The 24697-nt window shown below is 45.1% G+C and overlaps 1 protein-coding gene across 1 annotated transcript in view; it reads right to left on the bottom strand.

The window, feature by feature from the left end:
• Positions 1 to 363: 363 nt before the first annotated feature.
• The window catches only part of si:ch211-67e16.11, a 28490-nt gene continuing 4156 nt past the window's right edge, over positions 364 to 24697 (bottom strand). Inside the window, exons 2-7 of the mRNA XM_036959483.1 lie at positions 22123 to 22356; positions 21677 to 21847; positions 20322 to 20453; positions 20081 to 20241; positions 12089 to 12307; positions 364 to 2073 (exon numbers count right to left, since the gene is read on the bottom strand). Coding sequence (XP_036815378.1) covers positions 1867 to 2073; positions 12089 to 12307; positions 20081 to 20241; positions 20322 to 20453; positions 21677 to 21847; positions 22123 to 22356 — 1124 coding nt within the window. The 3' untranslated portion in view covers positions 364 to 1866. The remainder of the gene's footprint in view (positions 2074 to 12088; positions 12308 to 20080; positions 20242 to 20321; positions 20454 to 21676; positions 21848 to 22122; positions 22357 to 24697) is intronic.

Below are 24697 nucleotides of genomic sequence, written 5' to 3'. Positions count from 1 at the left end.
AAAATAATATTGCGAAATGTAACGGGACTTTTTTCCTCCATCACTAGCACAAATCCTGCGGTACTACATGTATGGGGCGTGGTGGGCTCAAAAGATACACTTAAATAAGAATGTGTTGTAACAGAAACGACTTCCGATGACAAGCCATCATCTAGTGTGTGACTGACAAAGCAACTAGCCTTCTCTGTGATTCGGTCTGTGTGTTGTCTATTGTCTTGTTATTTGTGTCTGTCTGTGTTGTTATTTGTGTCTGTCTGTGTGTGTATGGTCTTCTCTTGTGTTGTTAGGTATGTCTGTCTGTGTGTGTTGTCTTCTCTTGTCTTGTTATTTGTGTCTGTGTGTGTGTGTGTGTGTGTGTGTGTGTGTGTGTGTGTGTGTGTGTGTGTGTGTGTGTGTGTGTGTGTGTGTGTGTGTGTGTGTGTGTGTGTGCATGTGTGTGTATGAGTCTGAGTGTTCTTTCAAAATAAAATTCTGTCCAGGGGTCTGTGCCGGTTCTGGATGTGGTTCTGGTACCAAAAGGTGCTGTGAAGGTCCTAGTTGTGATTCTGGTACCACAGACCGGTGGGGAGGTTCTGGTTCTAGTTGTGGTTCTGGTACCACAAGGTGCTGTGAAGGTCCTGGTTGTGGTTCTGGTACCACATACCGTTGGGCAGGTTCTAGTTGTGGTTCTGGTACCACAGACCGGTGGGGAGGTTCTGGTTGTGATTCTGGTACCACAGGGCGGTGGGGTGGTTCTGGTTGTGGTTCTGGTACCACAGGGCGGTAGGGTGGTTCTAGTTGTGGTTCTGGTACCACAGGGTGATGGGGCGGTTCTGGTCCTGGTACCACAGGTTGATGGGGAGGTTCTGGTCCTGGTACCACAGGGACAGTGGGGAGGATCTTGTCCTGGTACCATAGTGTGGTGAGGAGGATCTTGTCCTGGTACCACAGGAGAGTGGGGAGGTTCAGGTTCTGGTACCACAGGAGAGTGGGGAGGTTCAGGTCCTGGTACCACAGGAGAGTGGGGAGGTTCAGGTCCTGGTACCACAGGAGAGTGGGGAGGTTCAGGTTCTGGTAACACAGGAGAGTGGGGAGGATCTGGTCCTGGTACCACAGGAGAGTGGGGAGGTTCAGGTTCTGGTACCACAGGAGAGTGGGGAGGATCTGGTCCTGGTACCACAGGAGATTGGGGAGGTTCAGATTCTGGTACCACAGGACAGTGGGGAGGTTCAGGTTCTGGTACCACAGGACAGTGGGGAGGATCTGGTCCTGGTACCATAGGGTGATGAGAAGGTTATGGTTGTGGTTCTGGTACCACAGGGTGGTGGGGGGGTTCAGGTTCTGGTACCACAGGAGAGTGGGGAGGATCTGGTCCTGGTACCACAGGAGATTGGGGAGGTTCAGATTCTGGTACCACAGGACAGTGGGGAGGTTCAGGTTCTGGTACCACAGGACAGTGGGGAGGATCTGGTCCTGGTACCATAGGGTGATGAGAAGGTTATGGTTGTGGTTCTGGTACCACAGGGTGGTGGGGGGGTTCTGGCACCACAGGACGGTGGGGAGGTACTGGTTCTAGTTGTTGTTCTGGTACCACAGGAGAGTGGGGAGGTTCTGATTCTGGTACCACAGGGCGGTGTGGAGATTCTGGTGTGGTTCTGATGCCACAGTATGATGGGAAGGTTCTGGTTGTGGTTCTGGTACCACAGGGTGGTGGGGGGGTTCTGGTACCATAGGGCAGTGGGGAGGTTCTGGTTGTAGTTCTTGTACCACAGGATGGTGGGTAGGTTCCAGTTGTGGTTTATGGTTCTGGTACCACAGGTCGGTGGAGAGGTTCTGATATCACATGGCGATGGGAAGGTTCTGGTATCACAGGGTGGTCGGGAAGATCTAGTTGTGGTTCTGGTACCACAGAGCAGGGGGGAGGTTCTGGTTGTGGTTCTGGTACCACAGGGCAGTGGGGAGGTTCTGACAGCCCATGTACTCCTTCCTCATCTCTGCTTCGCTCAGAGGTGGAGTTGTGTTACAGGGCGCACCAGAGAGGTTGACATCCAAAAGGCTGGATTTGGGGTCGAGTAGGCGGGACATCCCTGAATCCTGAGAAGAGATGGGAGGAAGAAGAGGGTCAGGTCAAATGATTGATGGTGGTGGTGTGATCTCCACTTTATACATTGTTGCGAGAACATCATTTCAGGAAGCCTCATAATAATTTTATAGATCATTTTGTTATCTCTTCTCAGTGGGTAGCGCTGGCTGTAAAGACATCGTTTTAATCCATTTTAAGAAATTCGTAGAAAAATAACAATAAATAAATCCACAATGAGTAATGGTAACTTGGCTAAATACACAGGGTACCTGTACCGATTGGATGTGTAAGGGCACGAGGTAATTGAGGTAGCTACAGTACCAGTCAATAGTTTGGACACACCCACTCATTCATGGATTTTTTGTTATTTTTATTATTTTCTACATTGTAGAATAATAATGAAGACATCAAAAAAACTATGAAATAACACGTATGGAATCGTGTAGTAGCCCCCAAAAAGTGTTCAACAAATCAAAATATGTTTTAGATTTTAGATTCTTCAAAGTAGCCTTGATGACAGCTTTGCACAAATAAATCACAGACAGTGTCACCAGCAAAGCACCGTCACACCTCCTCCTCCTCCATGCTTCACGGTGGGAACCACACATGCGGAGATCATCCGTTCACCTACCTTGCGTCTCACAAAGACACGGCGGTTGGAATCAAAAATCTCAAATTTGGACTCATCAGACCAAAGGACAGATTTCCACCGGTCTAATGTCCACTGCTCGTGTTTTGTAGCCCAAGCATGTCTCTTCTTATTGGTGTCCTTCAGTAGTGGTTTCTTTGCAACAATTCGACCATGAAGGCCTGATTCACACAGTCTCCTCTGAACAGTTGATGTTGAGATGTCTGTTACTTGAATAAAGGTTAAATAAACAAGAAAGTGAACTCTGTGAAGCATTTATTTGGGATGCAATTTCTGAGGCTGGTAACTCTAATGAATTTATCCTCTGCAGCAGAGGTAACTCTGGGTCTTCCTTTCCTGTGGCAGTCCTCATGAGAGCCAGTTTCATCATAACACTTGAAGAAACTTTCAAAGTTCTTGAAATGTTCTGTATTGAGTGACCTTCATGTCTTAAAGTAATGATGGACTGTTGTTTCTCTTTACTTATTTGAGCTGTTCTTGCTGTAATGTGGACTTGGTCTTTTACCAAATAGGGCTATCTTCAACTGATTGGCTCAAACACATTAAGAAGGAAATACTTGTAACAACTTTTAACAAGGCACACCTGTTAATTGAAATGCATTCCAGATGACTACTAACCCCCAAAATAGTTATTTTCTTTATTTGAGATTCTTCAAAGCAGCTGCCCTTTTGCCTTGATGACAGCTTTACACACTCTTGGCATTCTCTCAACCAGCTTCATGAGGTTTACTACATGATTCCATATGTGTTATTTCATAGTTTTTATGTCTTCATTGTTATTCTACAATGTAGAAAATAGTAAAAAATAAAGACAAACCTTTACATGAGTAGGTGTGTCTGGTACTGTATGTACATAAAGGTAACTAGGCAACAGGATAGATAATAGACAGTGGCAGCAGTATACTGTAGGTAGGGGTAAAGGATAGATACTAGACAGTAACAGTATACTGTAGGTAGGGGTAAAGGATAGATACTAGACAGTAACAGCAGTATACTGTAGGTAGGGGTAAAGGATAGATAATAGACAGTAACAGCAGTATACTGTAGGTAGGGGTAAAGGATAGGTAATAGACAGTAATAGCAGTATACTGTAGGTAGGGGTAAAGGATAGATACTAGACAGTAACAGCAGTATACTGTAGGTAGGGGTAAAGGATAGATACTAGACAGTAACAGCAGTATACTGTAGGTAGGGGTAAAGGATAGATAATAGACAGTAATAGCAGTATACTGTAGGTAGGGGTAAAGGATAGATACTAGACAGTAACAGCAGTATACTGTAGGTAGGGGTAAAGGATAGATAATAGACAGTAATAGCAGTATACTGTAGGTAGGGGTAAAGGATAGATACTAGACAGTAACAGCAGTATACTGTAGGTAGGGGTAAAGGATAGATAATAGACAGTAACAGCAGTATACTGTAGGTAGGGGTAAAGGATAGATAATAGACAGTAACAGCAGTATACTGTAGGTAGGGGTAAAGGATAGGTAATAGACAGTAATAGCAGTATACTGTAGGTAGGGGTAAAGGATAGATACTAGACAGTAACAGCAGTATACTGTAGGTAGGGGTAAAGGATAGATACTAGACAGTAACAGCAGTATACTGTAGGTAGGGGTAAAGGATAGATAATAGACAGTAATAGCAGTATACTGTAGGTAGGGGTAAAGGATAGATACTAGACAGTAACAGCAGTATACTGTAGGTAGGGGTAAAGGATAGATAATAGACAGTAATAGCAGTATACTGTAGGTAGGGGTAAAGGATAGATACTAGACAGTAACAGCAGTATACTGTAGGTAGGGGTAAAGGATAGATAATAGACAGTAACAGCAGTATACTGTAGGTAGGGGTAAAGGATAGATAATAGACAGTAACAGTAGTATACTGTAGGTAGGGGTAAAGGATAGATAATAGACAGTAACAGCAGTATACTGTAGGTAGGGGTAAAGGATAGATAATAGACAGTAACAGCAGTATACTGTAGGTAGGAGTAAAGGATAGATAATAGACAGTAACAGCAGTATACTATAGGTAGGGGTAAAGGATAGATAATAGACAGTAACAGCAGTATACTGTAGGTAGGGGTAAAGGATAGATAATAGACAGTAACAGCAGTATACTGTAGGTAGGGGTAAAGGATAGATAATAGACAGTAGCAGCAGTATACTGTAGGTAGGGGTAAAGGATAGATAATAGACAGTAACAGCAGTATACTGTAGGTAGGGGTAAAGGATAGATAATAGACAGTAGCAGCAGTATACTGTAGGTAGGGGTAAAGGATAGATAATAGACAGTAACAGCAGTATACTGTAGGTAGGGGTAAAGGATAGATAATAGACAGTAACAGCAGTATACTGTAGGTAGGGGTAAAGGATAGATAATAGACAGTAGCAGCAGTATACTGTAGGTAGGGGTAAAGGATAGATAATAGACAGTAACAGCAGTATACTGTAGGTAGGGGTAAAGGATAGATAATAGACAGTAACAGCAGTATACTGTAGGTAGGGGTAAAGGATAGATAATAGACAGTAACAGCAGTATACTGTAGGTAGGGGTAAAGGATAGATAATAGACAGTAACAGCAGTATACCGTAGGTTGGGGTAAAGGATAGATACTAGACAGTAACAGCAGTATACTATAGGTAGGGGTAAAGGATAGATAATAGACAGTAACAGCAGTATACTGTAGGTATGGGTAAAGGATAGATAATAGACAGTAACAGCAGTATACTGTAGGTAGGGGTAAAGGATAGATAATAGACAGTAACAGCAGTATACTGTAGGTAGGGGTAAAGGATAGATAATAGACAGTAACAGCAGTATACTGTAGGTAGGGGTAAAGGATAGATACTAGACAGTAACAGCAGTATACTGTAGGTAGGGGTAAAGGATAGATAATAGACAGTAACAGCAGTATACTGTAGGTAGGGGTAAAGGATAGATAATAGACAGTAACAGCAGTATACTGTAGGTAGGGGTAAAGGATAGATAATAGACAGTAACAGCAGTATACTGTAGGTAGGGGTAAAGGATAGATAATAGACAGTAGCAGCAGTATACTGTAGGTAGGGGTAAAGGATAGATACTAGACAGTAGCAGCAGTATACTGTAGGTAGGGGTAAAGGATAGATAATAGACAGTAACAGCAGTATACTGTAGGTAGGGGTAAAGGATAGATAATAGACAGTAACAGCAGTATACTGTAGGTAGGGGTAAAGGATAGATAATAGACAGTAGCAGCAGTATACTGTAGGTAGGGGTAAAGGATAGATAATAGACAGTAGCAGCAGGGTATGTGATGAGTGAAAAGAGTATGTGCCAAAAGTGTCGATGCAGATAGTCCGGGTAGCTATTGGTTAACTATTTAATGAACTATTTAGCAGTCAGTGAGCCTTATGGCTTGGTGGTGGAAGCTGTTCAGGGTCCTGCTGGTTCCATCGGTACTACTTGCCGTGCGGTATCAGTGAGAACAGACTATGACTTGGGTGGCTGGAGTCTTTGACCATTTTTTGGGCCTTTCCCTGACACCGCCTGTTATAGAAGTCCTGTATGGCAGGAAGCTTGGCCCCAGCATTTGCCATTTGATGCAGCCAGTGAAATACTCTCAATGGTGCAGCTGTAGAACCTTTTAAGGATCTGATGGCCCACGACAGCTGTATAATTTAAGGATCTGATGGCCCACAACAATGGTGCAGCTGTAGAACCTTTTAAGGATCTGATGGCCCACGACAGCTGTATAATTTAAGGATCTGATGCCCCACGACAATGGTGCAGCTGTAGAACCTTTTAAGGATCTGATGGCCCATGACAGCTGTAGAACCTTTTAAGGATCCCATGGCCCATGACAATGGTGCAGCTGTAGAACCTTTTAAGGATCTGATGGCCCACGACAATGGTGCAGCTGTAGAACCTTTTAAGGATCTGATGGCCCATGGCAGCTGTAGAACCTTTTAAGGATCTGATGGCCCACGACAGCTGTAGAACCTTTTAAGGATCTGATGGCCCACGACAATGGTGCAGCTGTAGAACCCTTTAAGGATCTGATGGCCCATGATAGCTGTAGAACCTTTTAAGGATCCCATGGCCCATGACAATGGTGCAGCTGTAGAACCTTTTAAGGATCTGATGGCCCACGACAATGGTGCAGCTGTAGAACCTTTTAAGGATCTGATGGCCCATGGCAGCTGTAGAACCTTTTAAGGATCTGATGGCCCACGACAGCTGTAGAACCTTTTAAGGATCTGATGGCCCACGACAATGGTGCAGCTGTAGAACCCTTTAAGGATCTGATGGCCCATGACAGCTGTAGAACCTTTTAAGGATCTGATGGCCCACGACAGCTGTAGAACCTTTTAAGGATCTGATGGCCCACGACAATGGTGCAGCTGTAGAACCTTTTAAGGATCTGATGGCCCATGACAGCTGTAGAACCTTAAAAGGATCCGATGGCCCATGACAATGGTGCAGCTTTAGAACCTTTTAAGGATCTGATGGCCCATGACAATGGTGCAGCTGTAGAACCTTTTAAGGATCTGATGGCCCATGACAGCTGTAGAACCTTTTAAGGATCTGATGGCCCACGACAATGGTGCAGCTGTAGAACGTTTTAAGGATCCGATGGCCCATGACAGCTGTAGAACCTTTTAAGGATCCGATGGCCCATGACAGCTGTAGAACATTTTAAGGATCTGATGGCCCATGACAGCTGTAGAACCTTTTAAGGATCTGATGGCCCACGACAATGGTGCAGCTGTAGAACCTTTTAAGGATCCGATGGCCCATGACAGCTGTAGAACCTTTTAAGGATCCGATGGCCCATGACAGCTGTAGAACATTTTAAGGATCCGATGGCCCATGACAGCTGTAGAACCTTTTAAGGATCTGATGGCCCATGACAGCTGTAGAACATTTTAAGGATCTGATGGCCCATGACAGCTGTAGAACCTTTTAAGGATCCGATGGCCCATGACAGCTGTAGAACATTTTAAGGATCTGATGGCCCATGACAGCTGTAGAACCTTTTAAGGATCTGATGGCCCACGACAATGGTGCAGCTGTAGAACCTTTTAAGGATCCGATGACCCGTGACAGCTGTAGAACCTTTTAAGGATCCGATGGCCCATGACAGCTGTAGAACCTTTTAAGGATCCGATGGCCCATGACAGCTGTAGAACCTTTTAAGGATCTGATGGCCCATGACAGCTGTAGAACATTTTAAGGATCTGATGGCCCATGACAGCTGTAGAACATTTTAAGGATCTGATGGCCCATGACAGCTGTAGAACCTTTTAAGGATCCGATGGCCCATGACAGCTGTAGAACATTTTAAGGATCTGATGGCCCATGACAGCTGTAGAACCTTTTAAGGATCTGATGGCCCACGACAATGGTGCAGCTGTAGAACCTTTTAAGGATCCGATGACCCATGACAGCTGTAGAACCTTTTAAGGATCCGATGGCCCATGACAGCTGTAGAACCTTTTAAGGATCCGATGGCCCATGACAGCTGTAGAACCTTTTAAGGATCCGATGGCCCATGACAGCTGTAGAACCTTTTAAGGATCTGATGGCCCATGACAGCTGTAGAACATTTTAAGGATCTGATGGCCCATGACAGCTGTAGAACCTTTTAAGGATCCGATGGCCCATGACAGCTGTAGAACATTTTAAGGATCTGATGGCCCATGACAGCTGTAGAACCTTTTAAGGATCTGATGGCCCACGACAATGGTGCAGCTGTAGAACCTTTTAAGGATCCGATGACCCATGACAGCTGTAGAACCTTTTAAGGATCCGATGACCCATGACAGCTGTAGAACCTTTTAAGGATCCGATGGCCCATGACAGCTGTAGAACCTTTTAAGGATCTGATGGCCCACGACAATGGTGCAGCTGTAGAACCTTTTAAGGATCCGATGACCCATGACAGCTGTAGAACCTTTTAAGGATCCGATGACCCATGACAGCTGTAGAACCTTTTAAGGATCTGATGGCCCATGACAGCTGTAGAACATTTTAAGGATCTGATGGCCCATGACAGCTGTAGAACCTTTTATGTTTGTTATTGTTGTTTTTTTGTTGAATTTTGCCATCTTTTTTCTCCCCAATTTCGTGGTATCCAATTAGTAGCTACTATCTTGTGTCATCGCTACAACTCCCGTACGGGCTCGGGAGAGACGAAGGTTGAAAGTCATGCGTCCTCCGATACACAACCCAACCAAGCCGCACTGCTTATTAACACAGCGCGCATCTGACCCGGAAGCCAGCCGCACCAATGTGTCGGAGGAAACACCGTGCACCTGGCAACCTTGGTTAGCGTGCACTGCGCCCGGCCCGCCACAGGAGTCGCTGGTGCGCGATGAGACAAGGATATCCCTACCGGCCAAGCCCTGGTGGAAGGGGAGTTGTTGTGCCATCTTCACGACTGTGTTGGTGTGTTTGGACCATGGTGACGTGGCCAACGAGAAACTTGAAGCTCTCGAAACCTGCTGCGCTTACAGCCCCCCGTCAATGTGGATGTTGGGGGGTGTGCTCGAACCTCTGTTTCCCGTAGTCCACCATCAGCTCCTTTGTTTTGCTGACGTTGAGGTAAAGACGAGCGTCAGAGACGGTGTAGTAGGATTGCATCTTAGTCCTGTATTGATGCTTTGCCTGTTTGATGGTTCGTCGGAGGGCACAGCGGGATATCTTTTAAGTGTCCGGGTTAGAGTCCCGCTCCTTGAAAGCGGCAGCTCTAGCCTTTAGCTCATTGCGGATGTTGCCTGTAATCCATGGCTTCTGGGGGGGGTGGGGGGGGGGATGGAGTGTGTGTGTGTGTGTGGGTGGGTGTGTTGTGTAGAGTGTGTGTTGTGCAGGGTGTGTGTTGTGTGTACGTGTTGCATACCTTACTCAGGTGGTCTATAAGGCACTGTGCAGGGTTTTGCTACATACCTTAGTCAGGTGGTCTATAAGGCACTGTGCAGGGTTTCGCTACATACCTTAGTCAGGTGGTCTATAAGGCACTGTGCAGGGTTTTGCTACATACCTTAGTCAGGTGGTCTATAAGGCACTGTGCAGGGTTTTGCTACATACCTTACTCAGGTGGTCTATAAGGCACTGTGCAGGGTTTTGCTACATACCTTACTCAGGTGGTCTATAAGGCACTGTGCAGGGTTTTGCTACATACCTTAGTCAGGTGGTCTATAAGGCACTGTGCAGGGTTTCGCTACATACCTTAGTCAGGTGGTCTATAAGGCACTGTGCAGGGTTTTGCTACATACCTTACTCAGGTGGTCTATAAGGCACTGTGCAGGGTTTTGCTACATACCTTAGTCAGGTGGTCTATAAGGCACTGTGCAGGGTTTTGCTACATACCTTACTCAGGTGGTCTCTAAGGCACTGTGCAGGGTTTTGCTACATACCTTACTCAGGTGGTCTATAAGGCACTGTGCAGGGTTTTGCTACATACCTTAGTCAGGTGGTCTATAAGGCACTGTGCAGGGTTTTGCTACATACCTTACTCAGGTGGTCTATAAGGCACTGTGCAGGGTTTTGCTACATACCTTACTCAGGTGGTCTATAAGGCACTGTGCAGGGTTTTGCTACATACCTTAGTCAGGTGGTCTCTAAGGCACTGTGCAGGGTTTTGCTACATACCTTAGTCAGGTGGTCTATAAGGCACTGTGCAGGGTTTTGCTACATACCTTAGTCAGGTGGTCTATAAGGCACTGTGCAGGGTTTTGCTACATACCTTACTCAGGTGGTCTATAAGGCACTGTGCAGGGTTTTGCTACATACCTTAGTCAGGTGGTCTATAAGGCACTGTGCAGGGTTTTGCTACATACCTTAGTCAGGTGGTCTATAAGGCACTGTGCAGGGTTTTGCTACATACCTTAGTCAGGTGGTCTATAAGGCACTGTGCAGGGTTTTGCTACATACCTTACTCAGGTGGTCTATAAGGCACTGTGCAGGGTTTTGCTACATACCTTACTCAGGTGGTCTATAAGGCACTGTGCAGGGTTTTGCTACATACCTTACTCAGGTGGTCTATAAGGCACTGTGCAGGGTTTTGCTACATACCTTAGTCAGGTGGTCTCTAAGGCACTGTGCAGGGTTTTGCTACATACCTTAGTCAGGTGGTCTATAAGGCACTGTGCAGGGTTTTGCTACATACCTTAGTCAGGTGGTCTATAAGGCACTGTGCAGGGTTTCGCTACATACCTTAGTCAGGTGGTCTATAAGGCACTGTGCAGGGTTTTGCTACATACCTTAGTCAGGTGGTCTATAAGGCACTGTGCAGGGTTTTGCTACATACCTTAGTCAGGTGGTCTATAAGGCACTGTGCAGGGTTTTGCTACATACCTTAGTCAGGTGGTCTATAAGGCACTGTGCAGGGTTTTGCTACATACCTTACTCAGGTGGTCTATAAGGCACTGTGCAGGGTTTTGCTACATACCTTACTCAGGTGGTCTATAAGGCACTGTGCAGGGTTTTGCTACATACCTTACTCAGGTGGTCTATAAGGCACTGTGCAGGGTTTTGCTACATACCTTAGTCAGGTGGTCTATAAGGCACTGTGCAGGGTTTTGCTACATACCTTAGTCAGGTGGTCTATAAGGCACTGTGCAGGGTTTTGCTACATACCTTAGTCAGGTGGTCTATAAGGCACTGTGCAGGGTTTTGCTACATACCTTAGTCAGGTGGTCTATAAGGCACTGTGCAGGGTTTCGCTACATACCTTAGTCAGGTGGTCTATAAGGCACTGTGCAGGGTTTTGCTACATACCTTAGTCAGGTGGTCTATAAGGCACTGTGCAGGGTTTTGCTACATACCTTAGTCAGGTGGTCTATAAGGCACTGTGCAGGGTTTTGCTACATACCTTAGTCAGGTGGTCTATAAGGCACTGTGCAGGGTTTTGCTACATACCTTACTCAGGTGGTCTATAAGGCACTGTGCAGGGTTTTGCTACATACCTTACTCAGGTGGTCTATAAGGCACTGTGCAGGGTTTCGCTACATACCTTAGTCAGGTGGTCTCTAAGGCACTGTGCAGGGTTTTGCTACATACCTTACTCAGGTGGTCTATAAGGCACTGTGCAGGGTTTCGCTACATACCTTAGTCAGGTGGTCTCTAAGGCACTGTGCAGGGTTTTGCTACATACCTTACTCAGGTGGTCTATAAGGCACTGTGCAGGGTTTTGCTACATACCTTACTCAGGTGGTCTATAAGGCACTGTGCAGGGTTTTGCTACATACCTTACTCAGGTGGTCTATAAGGCACTGTGCAGGGTTTTGCTACATACCTTAGTCAGGTGGTCTATAAGGCACTGTGCAGGGTTTTGCTACACACCTTAGTCAGGTGGTCTATAAGGCACTGTGCAGGGTTTTGCTACATACCTTAGTCAGGTGGTCTATAAGGCATGTTGCTGGGTGCAGCGAGGCCCAGCTGTCGGCTATGTTGAGCAGCACCACGTTCAGGTGTTTCAGAGATGCTTTCAGTCTCTTACTGAGCGCCCCGCTGTAACTCTGCTCTACGAAGACTAGTACTCGTCTCGCCCTGCAGCCTGCCAAGTCTGCTAGCAGCTCTCCCACACTGTAGCGCTCCTTCAGGTCCGCCTGCATTAGGGGCGAGAGGAAAAACCAAATGATCACCCATCACCGTCTCTATCTAAACATACAGGTTCAACCCTGCTGTTTCATAGCCAGCCATCAGCTCACCCACAGAGGAATCCTGGGGAGAGGGAGACAAGCAGTCACACAACACCGATCTGTCACAGTCTTACGGACAATGACTTTACGTTCAATGCCAGCATGAGAAGCACACAGGTGTTCTAAAAGTTCATATAGCCTAACCTATATACGCTTCAGCCGTAATCCCAGAACCCCAAAAAACTATTCTGCCATGAGGTTATTTCAAACCTGTTCAAACTGACATCCAAATGGATGGAGCATGAAATAACGACTAGCGACAAATCCTAGAGGGTGCTAGATCGATGTGTCAGAAGGGGTTGTGGATCAGGAACGTTCTAGAGCTGATCCGAGGCCCAGTGGGACGAGCATTAGAGAGAAGATTACATATACAAACCAAGGAGCTTTACCCCTGCAGGCGTTCACTGTCTGCTCTGCTCCTGATCCTGTCTGGTCTTCATAGTCTCTATAGTCTAAATAGTCTCTATAGTCTCTATAATCTCTACTGTCTCTATAGTCTCTATAGTCTCTATAGTCTCTATAGTCTCTATAGTCTAAATAGTCTCTACTGTCTCTATAGTCTCTATAGTCTCTATAATCTCTACTGTCTCTATACTCTCTATAATCTAAATGGTCTCTATGGTCTCTACGGTCTCTATAGTCTCTATAGTCTAAATAGTCTCTACTGTCTCTATAGTCTCTATAGTCTCTATAGTCTCTATAGTCTCTACTGTCTCTATAGTCTCTACTGTCTCTATAGTCTCTATACTCTCTATAATCTAAATGGTCTCTATGGTCTCTACGGTCTCTATAGTCTCTATAGTCTAAATAGTCTCTACTGTCTCTATAGTCTCTACTGTCTCTATAGTCTAAATAGTCTCTATAGTCTCTATAGTCTCTATAGTCTCTATAGTCTCTATAGTCTAAATAGTCTCTACTGTCTCTATGGTCTCTATAGTCTCTATAGTCTCTATAGTCTCTATAGTCTCTATAGTCTCTATAGTCTCTACTGTCTCTATAGTCTCTACTGTCTCTATAGTCTCTATACTCTCTATAATCTAAATGGTCTCTATGGTCTCTACGGTCTCTATAGTCTCTATAGTCAAAATAGTCTCTACTGTCTCTATAGTCTCTATAGTCTCTATAGTCTCTACTGTCTCTATAGTCTCTATAGTCTAAATAGTCTCTATAGTCTAAATGGTCTCTATAGTCTCTATAGTCTAAATAGTCTCTATAGTCTCTATAATCTCTACTGTCTCTATACTCTTTATAATCTAAATGGTCTCTATGGTCTCTACGGTCTCTATAGTCTCTATAGTCTAAATAGTCTCTACTGTCTCTATAGTCTCTATAGTCTCTACTGTCTCTATAGTCTAAATAGTCTCTATAGTCTCTATAGTCTAAATAGTCTCTACTGTCTCTATAGTCTCTATAGTCTCTATAGTCTAAATGGTCTCTATAGTCTAAATGGTCTCTATAGTCTCTATAGTCTAAATGGTCTCTATAGTCTCTATAGTCTAAATGGTCTCTATAGTCTCTATAGTCTAAATAGTCTCTATAGTCTAAATGGTCTCTATAGTCTCTATAGTCTAAATGGTCTCTATAGTCTCTATAATCTCTACTGTCTCTATACTCTCTATAATCTAAATGGTCTTTATGGTCTCTACGGTCTCTATAGTCTCTATAGTCTAAATAGTCTCTACTGTCTCTATAGTCTCTATAGTCTAAATGGTCTCTATAGTCTCTATAGTCTAAATGGTCTCTATAGTCTCTATAATCTCTACTGTCTCTATACTCTCTATAATCTAAATGGTCTTTATGGTCTCTACGGTCTCTATAGTCTCTACTGTCTCTATAGTCTCTATAGTCTAAATAGTCTCTACTGTCTCTATAGTCTCTATAGTCTAAATAGTCTCTACGGTCTCTATAGTCTCTACAGTCTCTATAGTCTCTATAGTCTAAATAGTCTCTACTGTCTCTATAGTATAAATAGTCTCTACTGTCTCTATAGTCTCTATAATCTAAATGGTCTCTATAGTCTCTATAGTCTCTATAATCTCTATGGTCTCTATAGTCTAAATAGTCTCTATAGTCTCTATAGTCTCTATAGTCTCTATAATCTAAATGGTCTCTATAGTCTAAATGGTCTCTATAGTCTCTATAGTCTCTATAATCTAAATGGTCTCTATAGTCTAAATGGTCTCTATAGTCTCTATAATCTCTATGGTCTCTATAGTCTAAATGGTCTCTATAGTCTCTATAGTCTAAATGGTCTCTATAGTCTCTATAATCTCTACTGTCTCTATACTCTCTATAATCTAAATGGTCTTTATGGTCTCTACGGTCTCTATAGTCTCTACTGTCTCTATAGTCTCTATAGTCTAAATAGTCTCTACGGTCTCTATAGTCTCTACAGTCTCTATAGTCTCTATAGTCTAAATAGTCTCTACTGTCTCTATAGTATAAATAGTCTCTACTGTCTCTATAGTCTCTATAGTCTAAATAGTCTCTATAGTCTCTATAGTCTCTATAGTCTCTATAGTCTCTATAGTCTAATTAGTCTCTATAGTCTCTATAATCTCTATGGTCTCTATAGTCTAAATGGTCTCTATAGTCTCTATGGTCTAAATGGTCTATAAGGCCTCGGGCCTTATATAGGCAACAACTGGTATGGTGGGCGAGTCCGAGCTAACCAAGCTAGTTGGTGATGTTAACAGTGACGTTTCTGTTGATGGCACAGGAGAACTCTTCGTGGTTCTGGTCCTGGTTGATGACAAGAGTGGAAGAACTGTCAATGGCACTCCAGCAATTTCTGCTCTCCATGTTAGGCTGCCAATACATCTTGAGTGAACTCTCACACCGTTGGCCACTCGTAGACATTATTTCCCTTGCCTCCAGGCATGCATCGATTAACTTTTGTATGAGCGTGTATAGCACATGGGGATGTGTGAACCTTACTCCTCAGCCTGAAGTGTCCCCACTTGTGCCAGGGAATAGCTAGCTTTTCACGTGACGCCAACTGGTAAGACGCTTCAGGAGGGCGATCTATCTGAGCCTTGTGTGTCTTATGAAAGACTCTGAGGAGGGTCGTTGATGTTACGGTTCAACCCGGCAGGAGACCCGTGAGGGTCGTTGATGTTACGGTTCAACCGGGCACGGAGACCCGTGAGGGTCGTTGATGTTACGGTTCAACCGGGCACGGAGACCCGTGAGGGTCGTTGATGTAACGGTTCAACCGGGCACGGAGACCCGTGAGGGTCGTTGATGCTACGGTTCAACCGGGCACGGAGACCCGTGAGGGTCGTTGATGTTACGGTTCAACCGGGCACGGAGACCCGTGAGGGTCGTTGATGTAACGGTTCAACCGGGCACGGAGACCCGTGAGGGTCGTTGATGTTACGGTTCAACTCGACACTTTACTCTTAGTATTCCTCACACTCCCATAAAACTCCCGCAGGATAGCGTTTAACCGTTCTTTTGTCGTTGTCTCAGACTCAAGAGAGAAAGCTATGCCCTTTTCTTTCTCCCGAGTGGCGCATGGGTCTAAGGCACTGCATCTCAGTGCAAGAGGCATCACTACAGTCCCTGGTTTGAATCCTGGCTGCATCATATCTGGCTGTGATTGGGGGTCCCATAGGGTGGTGAATAATTGGCCCAGCATTGTCCGGGTTTAGCCAGGGTAGGCCGTCATTGTAAATAAGAATTTGTTCTTAACTGACTTGCCTACTAAAATAAATAAAACTGTATTTTAGCCAGTCGCAGTAACATTTCAGTGCCCAGTTAGTCTGCTTCGCTGTGTTGGCTTCAATACGGCTCTTTTCCAGGGTGTTTTCCTCCACTCGTTCGTGTCGACTGGTTATTATGGGATTGTTGTCCCCTCCAATCTCCTGTTCCCACCACTCTTTAAAATGCATGTTAAATTCATGTTGAACACAGACCTTGCTGGTCAATTAATGAATGGAATTCTGAGTGTTTACAGTTTCCATGGTGAAGAATTAGTTTCAAATTCATTCTTGGGTTTCTAGTTTACTGGCATGGGAGAGATTGCATTTTTAAAATGATACATTGTTGCACAGGTCGTAGAGGTAGACAGGTAGCTTAACACAACCCCCCAGCTGTTGCAAACCAAATAGTAGCATGGAAAAATAATGTGTTGGCATGAGAGAGATGATGTTCATGACAGTGGAATTATGACATAAACACGTCATGGCATTTTGCAGAAGTCCCAAAACTCCCAGGCAGTCAGTTAGGGACTACATGATGGAATCAGTTAGGATGGAGTCAGTTAGTGACTACCGGATGGAATCAGTTAGTGACTACAGGATGGAATCAGTTAGTGACTACAGGATGGAATCAGTTAGAGACTACAGGATGGAATCAGTTAGGGACTACAGGATGGAATCAGTTAGTGACTAAAGGATGGAATCAGTTAGTGACTACAGGATGGAATCAGTTAGTGGCTACAGGATGGAATCAGTTAGTGACTACAGGATGGGATCAGTTAGGATTGAATCAGTTAGTGTCTACAGGATGGAATCATTTAGTGACTACAGGATGGAATCAGTTAGTGACTACAGAATGGAATCAGTTAGTGACTACAGGATGGGATCAGTTAGGATTGAATCAGTTAGTGTCTACAGGATGGAATCATTTAGTGACTACAGGATGGAATCAGTTAGTGACTACAGAATGGAATCAGTTAGTGACTACAGGATGGAATCAGTTAGTGACTACAGGATGGGATCAGTTAGTGACTACAGGATGGAATCAGTTAGTGACTACAGGATGGAATCAGTTAGTGACTACAGGATGGAATCAGTTAGGATGGAATCAGTTAGTGACTACAGGATGGGATCAGTTAGTGACTACAGGATGGAATCAGTTAGTGACTACAGGATGGGATCAGTTAGGATTGAATCAGTTAGTGTCTACAGGATGGAATCATTTAGTGACTACAGGATGGAATCAGTTAGTGACTACAGAATGGAATGAGTTAGTGACTACAGGATGGAATCAGTTAGTGACTACAGGATGGAATCAGTTAGTGACTACAGGATGGAATCAGTTAGGATGGAATCAGTTAGTGACTACAGGATGGGAATCAGTTAGTGACTACAGGATGGAATCAGTTAGTGACTACAGGATGGGAGTCAGTTAGTGACTACAGGATGGAATAAGTTAGTGACTACAGGATGGAATCAGTTAGGATTGAATCAGTTAGTGACTGCAGAATGGAATCAGTTAGGATTGAATCAGTTAGTGACTACAGGATGGAATCAGTTAGAGACTACAGGATGGAATCAGTTAGTGACTACAGAATGGAATCAGTTAGTGACTAAAGGATGGAATCAGTTAGTGACTACAGGATGGAATCATTTATTGACTACAGGATGGAATCAGTTAGAGACTACAGGATGGAATCAGTTTGTGACTACAGGATGGAATCAGTTAGTGACTACAGGATGGGAGTCAGTTAGTGACTACAGGATGGAATCAGTTAGTGACTACAGGATGGAATCAGTTAGGATTGAATCAGTTAGTGACTACAGGATGTAATCAATTAGTGACTACAGGATGGAATCAGTTAGTGACTAAAGGATGGAATCAGTTAGTGACTTCAGGATGGAATCAGTTAGTGGCTACAGGATGGAATCAGTTAGTGGCTACAGGATGGAATCAGTTAGTGACTGTAGGATGGGATCAGTTAGGATTGAATCAGTTAGTGTCTACAGGATGGAATCATTTAGTGACTACAGAATGGAATCAGTTAGTGACTACAGAATGGTATCAGTTAGTGACTACAGGATGGAATCAGTTAGTGACTACAGGATGGGATCAGTTAGTGACTACAGGATGGAATCAGTTAGTGACTACAGGATGGAATCAGTTAGTGACTACAGGATGGAATCAGTTAGGATGGAATCAGTTAGTGACTACAGGATGGGATCAGTTAGTGACTACAGGATGGAATCGTTAGTGACTACAGGATGGGATCAGTTAGGATTGAATTAGTTAGTGTCTACAGGATGGAATCATTTAGTGACTATAGGATGGAATCAGTTAGTGACTACAGGATGGAATCAGTTAGTGACTACAGGATGGAATCAGTTAGGATGGAATCAGTTAGTGACTACAGGATGGGAATCAGTTAGTGACTACAGGATGGAATCAGTTAGTGACTACAGGATGGAATCAGTTAGTGACTACAGGATGGGAGTCAGTTAGTGACTACAGGATGGAATCGGTTAGTGACTACAGGAATGGGAGTCAGTTAGTGACTACAGGATGGAATCAGTTAGTGACTACATGATGGAATCAGTTAGGATTGAATCAGTTAGTGACTACAGAATGGAATCAGTTAGGATTGAATCAGTTAGTGACTACAGGATGGAATCAGTTAGAGACTACAGGATGGAATTAGTTAGTGACTACAGAATGGAATCAGTTAGTGACTAAAGGATGGAATCAGTAGTGACTACAGGATGGAATCATTTATTGACTACAGGATGGAATCAGTTAGAGACTACAGGATGGAATCAGTTTGTGACTACAAGATGGAATCAGTTAGTGACTACAGGATGGGAGTCAGTTAGTGACTACAGGATGGAATCAGTTAGTGACTACAGGATGGAATCAGTTAGGATTGAATCAGTTAGTGACTACAGGATGGAATCAATTAGTGACTACAGGATGGAATCAGTGAGTGACTACAGGATGGAATCAGTTAGTGACTACAGGATGGAATCAGTTAGTGACTACAGAATGGAATCAGTTAGTGACTACAGGATGGGAGTCAGTTAGTGACTACAGGATGGAATCAGTTAGTGACTACAGGATGGGAGTCAGTTAGAGACTACAGGATGGAATCAGTTAGTGACTACAGGATGGAATCAGTTAGTGACTACAGGATGGCATCAGTTAGGATTGAATCAGTTAGTGACTACAGGATGGAGTCAGTTATTGACTACAGGATGGAATCAGTTAGTGACTACAGGATGGAATCAGTTAGGATTGAATCAGTTAGTGACTACAGGATGGAATCAGTTAGTGACTACAGGATGGAATCAGTTAGGATTGAATCAGTTAGTGACTACAGGATAGGAGTCAGTTAGTGACTACAGGATGGAATCAGTTAATGACTGCAGGATGGAATCAGTTAGGATTGAATCAGTTAGTGACTACAGGATGGAATCAGTTAGGATTGAATCAGTTAGTGACTACAGGATAGGAGTCCGTTAGAGACTACAGGATGGAGTCCGTTAGAGACTACAGGATGGAATCAGTTAGTGACTACAGGATGGAATCAGTTAGTGAGTACAGGATGGAATCAGTTAGTGACTACAGGATGGAATCAGTTTGTGACTACAGGATGGAATCAGTTAGTGACTACAGGATGGAATCAGTTAGGATTGAATCAGTTAGTGACTACAGGATAGGAGTCCGTTAGAGACTACAGGATGGAGTCCGTTAGAGACTACAGGATGGAATCAGTTTGTGACTACAGGATGGAATCAGTTAGTGACTACAGCAGGCATAGTTGCTCGTAATGTGTTACAGTACTATAGAATTAGGTTTTGGACTTTATAGGTAACAATACTTCTAACTAAAGTAATCCAGTCCCTCGTTGTGTTGATGCATAGGGAAGTAAAGGACTCATTGGGTTAACTATTTATCCATCTATAGTAATCTATCTATACTCACTATGCCGTTGTAGTTGCCGTCCCAGAGCAGCATGGTCCCGTCGTTCCTGGTGGGGCTGTTGAGGTAGAGGACCAGGGAGTCTGCACAGTGTTGCTTCCCACAGATATACGAGATGTGGTTCCTTATCACTCGTTTCTCTGTAGCTGGGTATACCCACTCCTCTGTAGAGAGACAGGGATAGAAAGGTTAGAGAGGGTGTACCAGGCTGTGTGTGTCTGTGTCCTGGTCCGTCCTATCCCACCTGAGAGCTGTCCGTTCCCAGCGAAGAAGGTCTTGATGTGATCTCTGTGGAAGCCGTTGTTCCTCAGCATCCTGTAGAAGAGCTGCAGGTTCTGAACGTGACGCTGGTACGTGATCTGTTGCTGCCATCCACCTGCACACACGGACACACGTGCACACCCACACATACCACACACACACACACATACCACACACACACACATACAACACACCCACACACACACACATACCACACACATACACATACCACACACCCACACATACATGTTGATTAAGGGTGTCTGCTGATGTGTTGGTCTGTAAAGAGGAGGTGGGGTGTTGTCTGTAAAGAGGAGGTGGGGTGTTTGTTAATAAAGAGGAGGCCTTGTCTGTAAAAAGGAGGTGGGGTGTTGTCTGTAAAGAGGAGGTGGAGGTGTTGGTCTGTAAAGAGGAGGTGGGGTGTTGTCTGTAAAGAGGAGGTGGGGTGTTTGTTAATAAAGAGGAGGTGTTGTCTGTAAAAAGGAGTTGGGGTGTTGTCTGTAAAGAGGAGGTGGAGGTGTTGGTCTGTAAAGAGGAGGTGGGGTGTTGTCTGTAAAGAGAAGGTGGAGGTGTTGGTCTGTAAAGAGGAGGTGGGGTGTTGGTCTGTAAAGAGAAGGTGGTGGTCTGTAAAGAGTCGGTGTTGGTCTGTAAAGAGGAGGTGGAGGTGTTGGTCTGTAAAGAGGAGGTGTTGGTCGGTAAAGAGGAGGCAGAGGTGTTGGTCTATAAAGAGGAGGCGGAGGTCTGTAAAGAGGTGTTGGTCTGTAAAGAGGAGGTGTTGGTCTGTAAAGAGGAGGTGTTGGTCTGTAAAGAGGAGGTGTTGGTCTGTAAAGAGGAGGTGTTGGTCTGTAAAGAGGAGATGTTGGTCTGTAAAGAGGAGGTGTTGGTCTGTAAAGAGGAGGTGTTGGTCTGTAAAGAGGCGGTGGTGGTCTGTAAAGAGGAGGTGTTGTTCTGTGTTCAGATGACTTGCCAGGTGTAACCTACCTGAGAGCAGTATAGCATGGTCATAGGTCTGAGCTGCCAGGTGTAGCCTACCTGAGAGTAGTATAGCATGGTCGCAGGTCTGAACTGCCAGGTGTAGCCTACCTGAGATCAGTATAGCATGGTCGCAGGTCTGAACTGCCAGGTGTAGCCTACCTGAGAGTAGTATAGCATGGTCACAGGTCTGAGCTGCCAGGTGTAGCCTACCTGAGAGTAGTATAGCATGGTCGCAGGTCTGAACTGCCAGGTGTAGCCTACCTGAGAGCAGTATAGCATGGTCACAGGTCTGAACTGCCAGGTGTAGCCTACCTGAGAGCAGTATAGCATGATCACAGGTCTGAGCTGCCAGGTGTAGCCTACCTGAGAGCAGTATAGCGTGGTCACAGGTCTGGTAGAGACGACAGGACAGGTGTGTAGCCAGGGGCTGCTGGTGGCATCGCCTGGTGTTCTTGTTGAGCTCACAGCTGGACACTGGCATGTTGGGGCTGGTGAGGGGCAGAGGCTGGGGGCACTGGGCAAAGTCTGGGTGGTCTGTAAACTCACACAATATCATCACGTCACATGGTGTAGAGGTAGAGACTGCAGTTGACGTAATCATCCTCTTGGTGGATCAGATAGATTTCTCTGCAGAGCTGCAGTTACATCAGGCCAACAGCACTACAGCATTGTGTCTCCATGTTGGCTAATATTGTGTACTCCTAGCCTGGTCCCCAGATCTGCTTGTGCTGTCTCGTTGACACGAAAGACCGGACAAACAGTTCTGGAACCAGGCTACTTGTAAGCCTGGTAGGTGGGCACCAACTCACCCACGCATCGTAGCCTCTGCGTCCGGTTGTTATCCCTGACCCCGACCACCATGGGAAGGAAATGTATCTCACAGAGAGCCCCGCTGCGCTCCATCCTCCCCGGGCTGCTCCTGGGCCTCGACACGGTAGCCCTGCGGGCACGCCCGCTCCCCGCCAGCCGCTCACTGCCGCTCTGACGACGCTTCAGCTGGTTCTGACAGCGACTCTTTAGGGCCAGGGTCAGACACTCCTCTCCTGGAGACACAACAACAACAACAACACAGGTCAGGTCAGGTCAGGTGAGGTGAAACACAGCACAACACATATCAAAACACATCACATGTCAAAACACAACACAACACACTCCCATGTCTACAGCCCAGGGCCCCCATGTCTACAGCCCCATGTCTACAGCCCCCCATGTCCACAGCCCCCCATGTCCACAGCCCATGTCTACAGCCCCCCATGTCCACAGCCCCTCGTTTCCACAGCCCCCCATGTCTACAGCCCCCCATGTCCACAGCCCAGGGCCCCCATGTCCACAGCCCAGGGCCCCCATGTCCACATCCCAGGGCCCCCATGTCCACAGCCCAGGGCCCCCATGTCCACAGCCCAGCCCCCCATGTCCACAGCCCAGGGCCCCCATGTCCACAGCCCAGGGCCCCCATGTCCACAGCCCAGCCCCCCATGTCCACAGCCCAGGGCCCACATGTCCACAGCCCAGCCCCCCATGTCCACAGCCCCGGGCCCCCATGTCCACAGCCCAGGGCCCCCATGCCCACAGCCCCCCATGTCCACAGCCCCCCATGTCCTCAGGCCCCCATGTCCACAGCCCCCCATGTCCTCAGCCCCCCATGTCCTCAGCCCCCCATGCCCACAGCCCCCCATGTCCACAGCCCCCCATGTCCTCAGGCCCCCATGTCCACAGCCCCCCACGTCCTCAGCCCCCCATGTCCTCAGCCCCCCATGTCCACAGCCTGCGTCTGTGTTTTAACAAGACAAAGCTGACATGACACATATTTCCTGAGACATATGGAGTCTTACATGCATTAGAAACAGCATCGGGGTGGATATGGTGGGACACGTGTCATTCAGGTTAGTGGAAATCTTGAGTTGTCTTGTCTGTTTGTCTATGTATGTTTTTATTGCCAAACAAAAAAAGTTAAATATTAAAATTTGTAATTATATATTTTTGACGAAAGTTGAGATGGAGCTCATTGGACCAGTCATGCAAGATGAACACTAACTAAAAGAGAAAGTGTGTTAACAGTGGTAACTAACCCGTTCCATGTTGTTAACTGTGTTCACTAACCCGTTCCATGTTGTTAATCTTGAAACTACCCCTCCCGGTTCCGGGAGAATTGTCATCAACTACACAAATTAGCATAACGCAACGGACAAAAAATCTTACTAGAAAATATTCATATTCATGAAATCACAGGTGAAATATAGTGAAACACAACTTAGCCTTTTGTTAATCACCCTGTCATCTCAGATTTTGAAATGATGCTTTACAGCCAAAGCAAGACAAGCGTTTGTGTACATTTATCGATAGCCTAGCATAGCATTATGTCCAGCTAGCAGTAGGCAATCTGGTCATGAAAATCAGAAAAGCAATCAAATTCAATCGTTTACCTTTGATGAGCTTCGGATGTTTTCACTCACGAGACTCCCAGTTAGACAGCAAATGTTCCTTTTTTCCTTTTTTTATAGCCGAAATACCTCCGTTTCTTGTCCACGTTTTGTTGAGAAATCCACCGGAAATCCACGACAACGCCGAAAAATATTCCAAATTAGATCCATAATATCGACAGAAACATGGCAAACGTTTTTTATAATCAATCCTCAAGATATTTTTTCAAATATCTACTTGATAATATATCAATCGGGACAACTGTCTTTTCAGTAGGAGCGAGAGGAACAATGGCCGCCTTTGTCTATTACGCACAAATCACTCTGAGAGCCACCACCTGACCACTGACGCAATGTTGTCGTTCACGCTCATTTTTCAAAATAAAAGCCTGAAACTATGTCTAGTGGCTGTAGACACATTAGGGAAGCCATAGAAAAAGGAATCTGGTTGATATCCCTTTCAATGGGCAATAGGGATGCATAGGAACACAGGGGTTTCAAAATAAGAGTCACTTCTTGATTGGATTTTCCTCAGGCTTTCGCCTGCAATATCAGTTCTGTTATAACCACAGACAATATTTGTACAGTTTTGGAAACTTTAGAGTGTTTTCTATCCTAATCTGTCAATTATATGCATATTCTAGCATCTGGTCCTGATAAATAGGCAGTTTGCTTTGGGAACATTATTTTTCAAAAAATGAAAATAGTGCCCCCTAGCCTTAAGAGGTTTTAACTATGGTCACTAACCCATTTCATATTGCTCACTGTGTTCACTAACCCATTTCCTGTTGTTAACTGTGTTCACTAACCCATTTCCTGTTGTTAACTGTGGTGACTAACCCATTTCCTGTTGTTAATTGTGGTGACTAATCCATTTCCTGTTGTTAACTGTGGTGACTAACCCATTTCCTGTTGTTAACTGTGGTCACTAATCCATTTCCTGTCGTTAACTGTGGTCCCTAAC

The sequence above is a fragment of the Oncorhynchus mykiss genome, chromosome 22, assembly GCF_013265735.2.
Source record: "Oncorhynchus mykiss isolate Arlee chromosome 22, USDA_OmykA_1.1, whole genome shotgun sequence".
NCBI classification, from domain to species: Eukaryota; Metazoa; Chordata; class Actinopteri; order Salmoniformes; family Salmonidae; genus Oncorhynchus; species Oncorhynchus mykiss.
The sequence above is the reverse complement of the archived record's forward strand: the minus strand, read 5'-3'. Positions and strand labels throughout refer to the sequence as shown.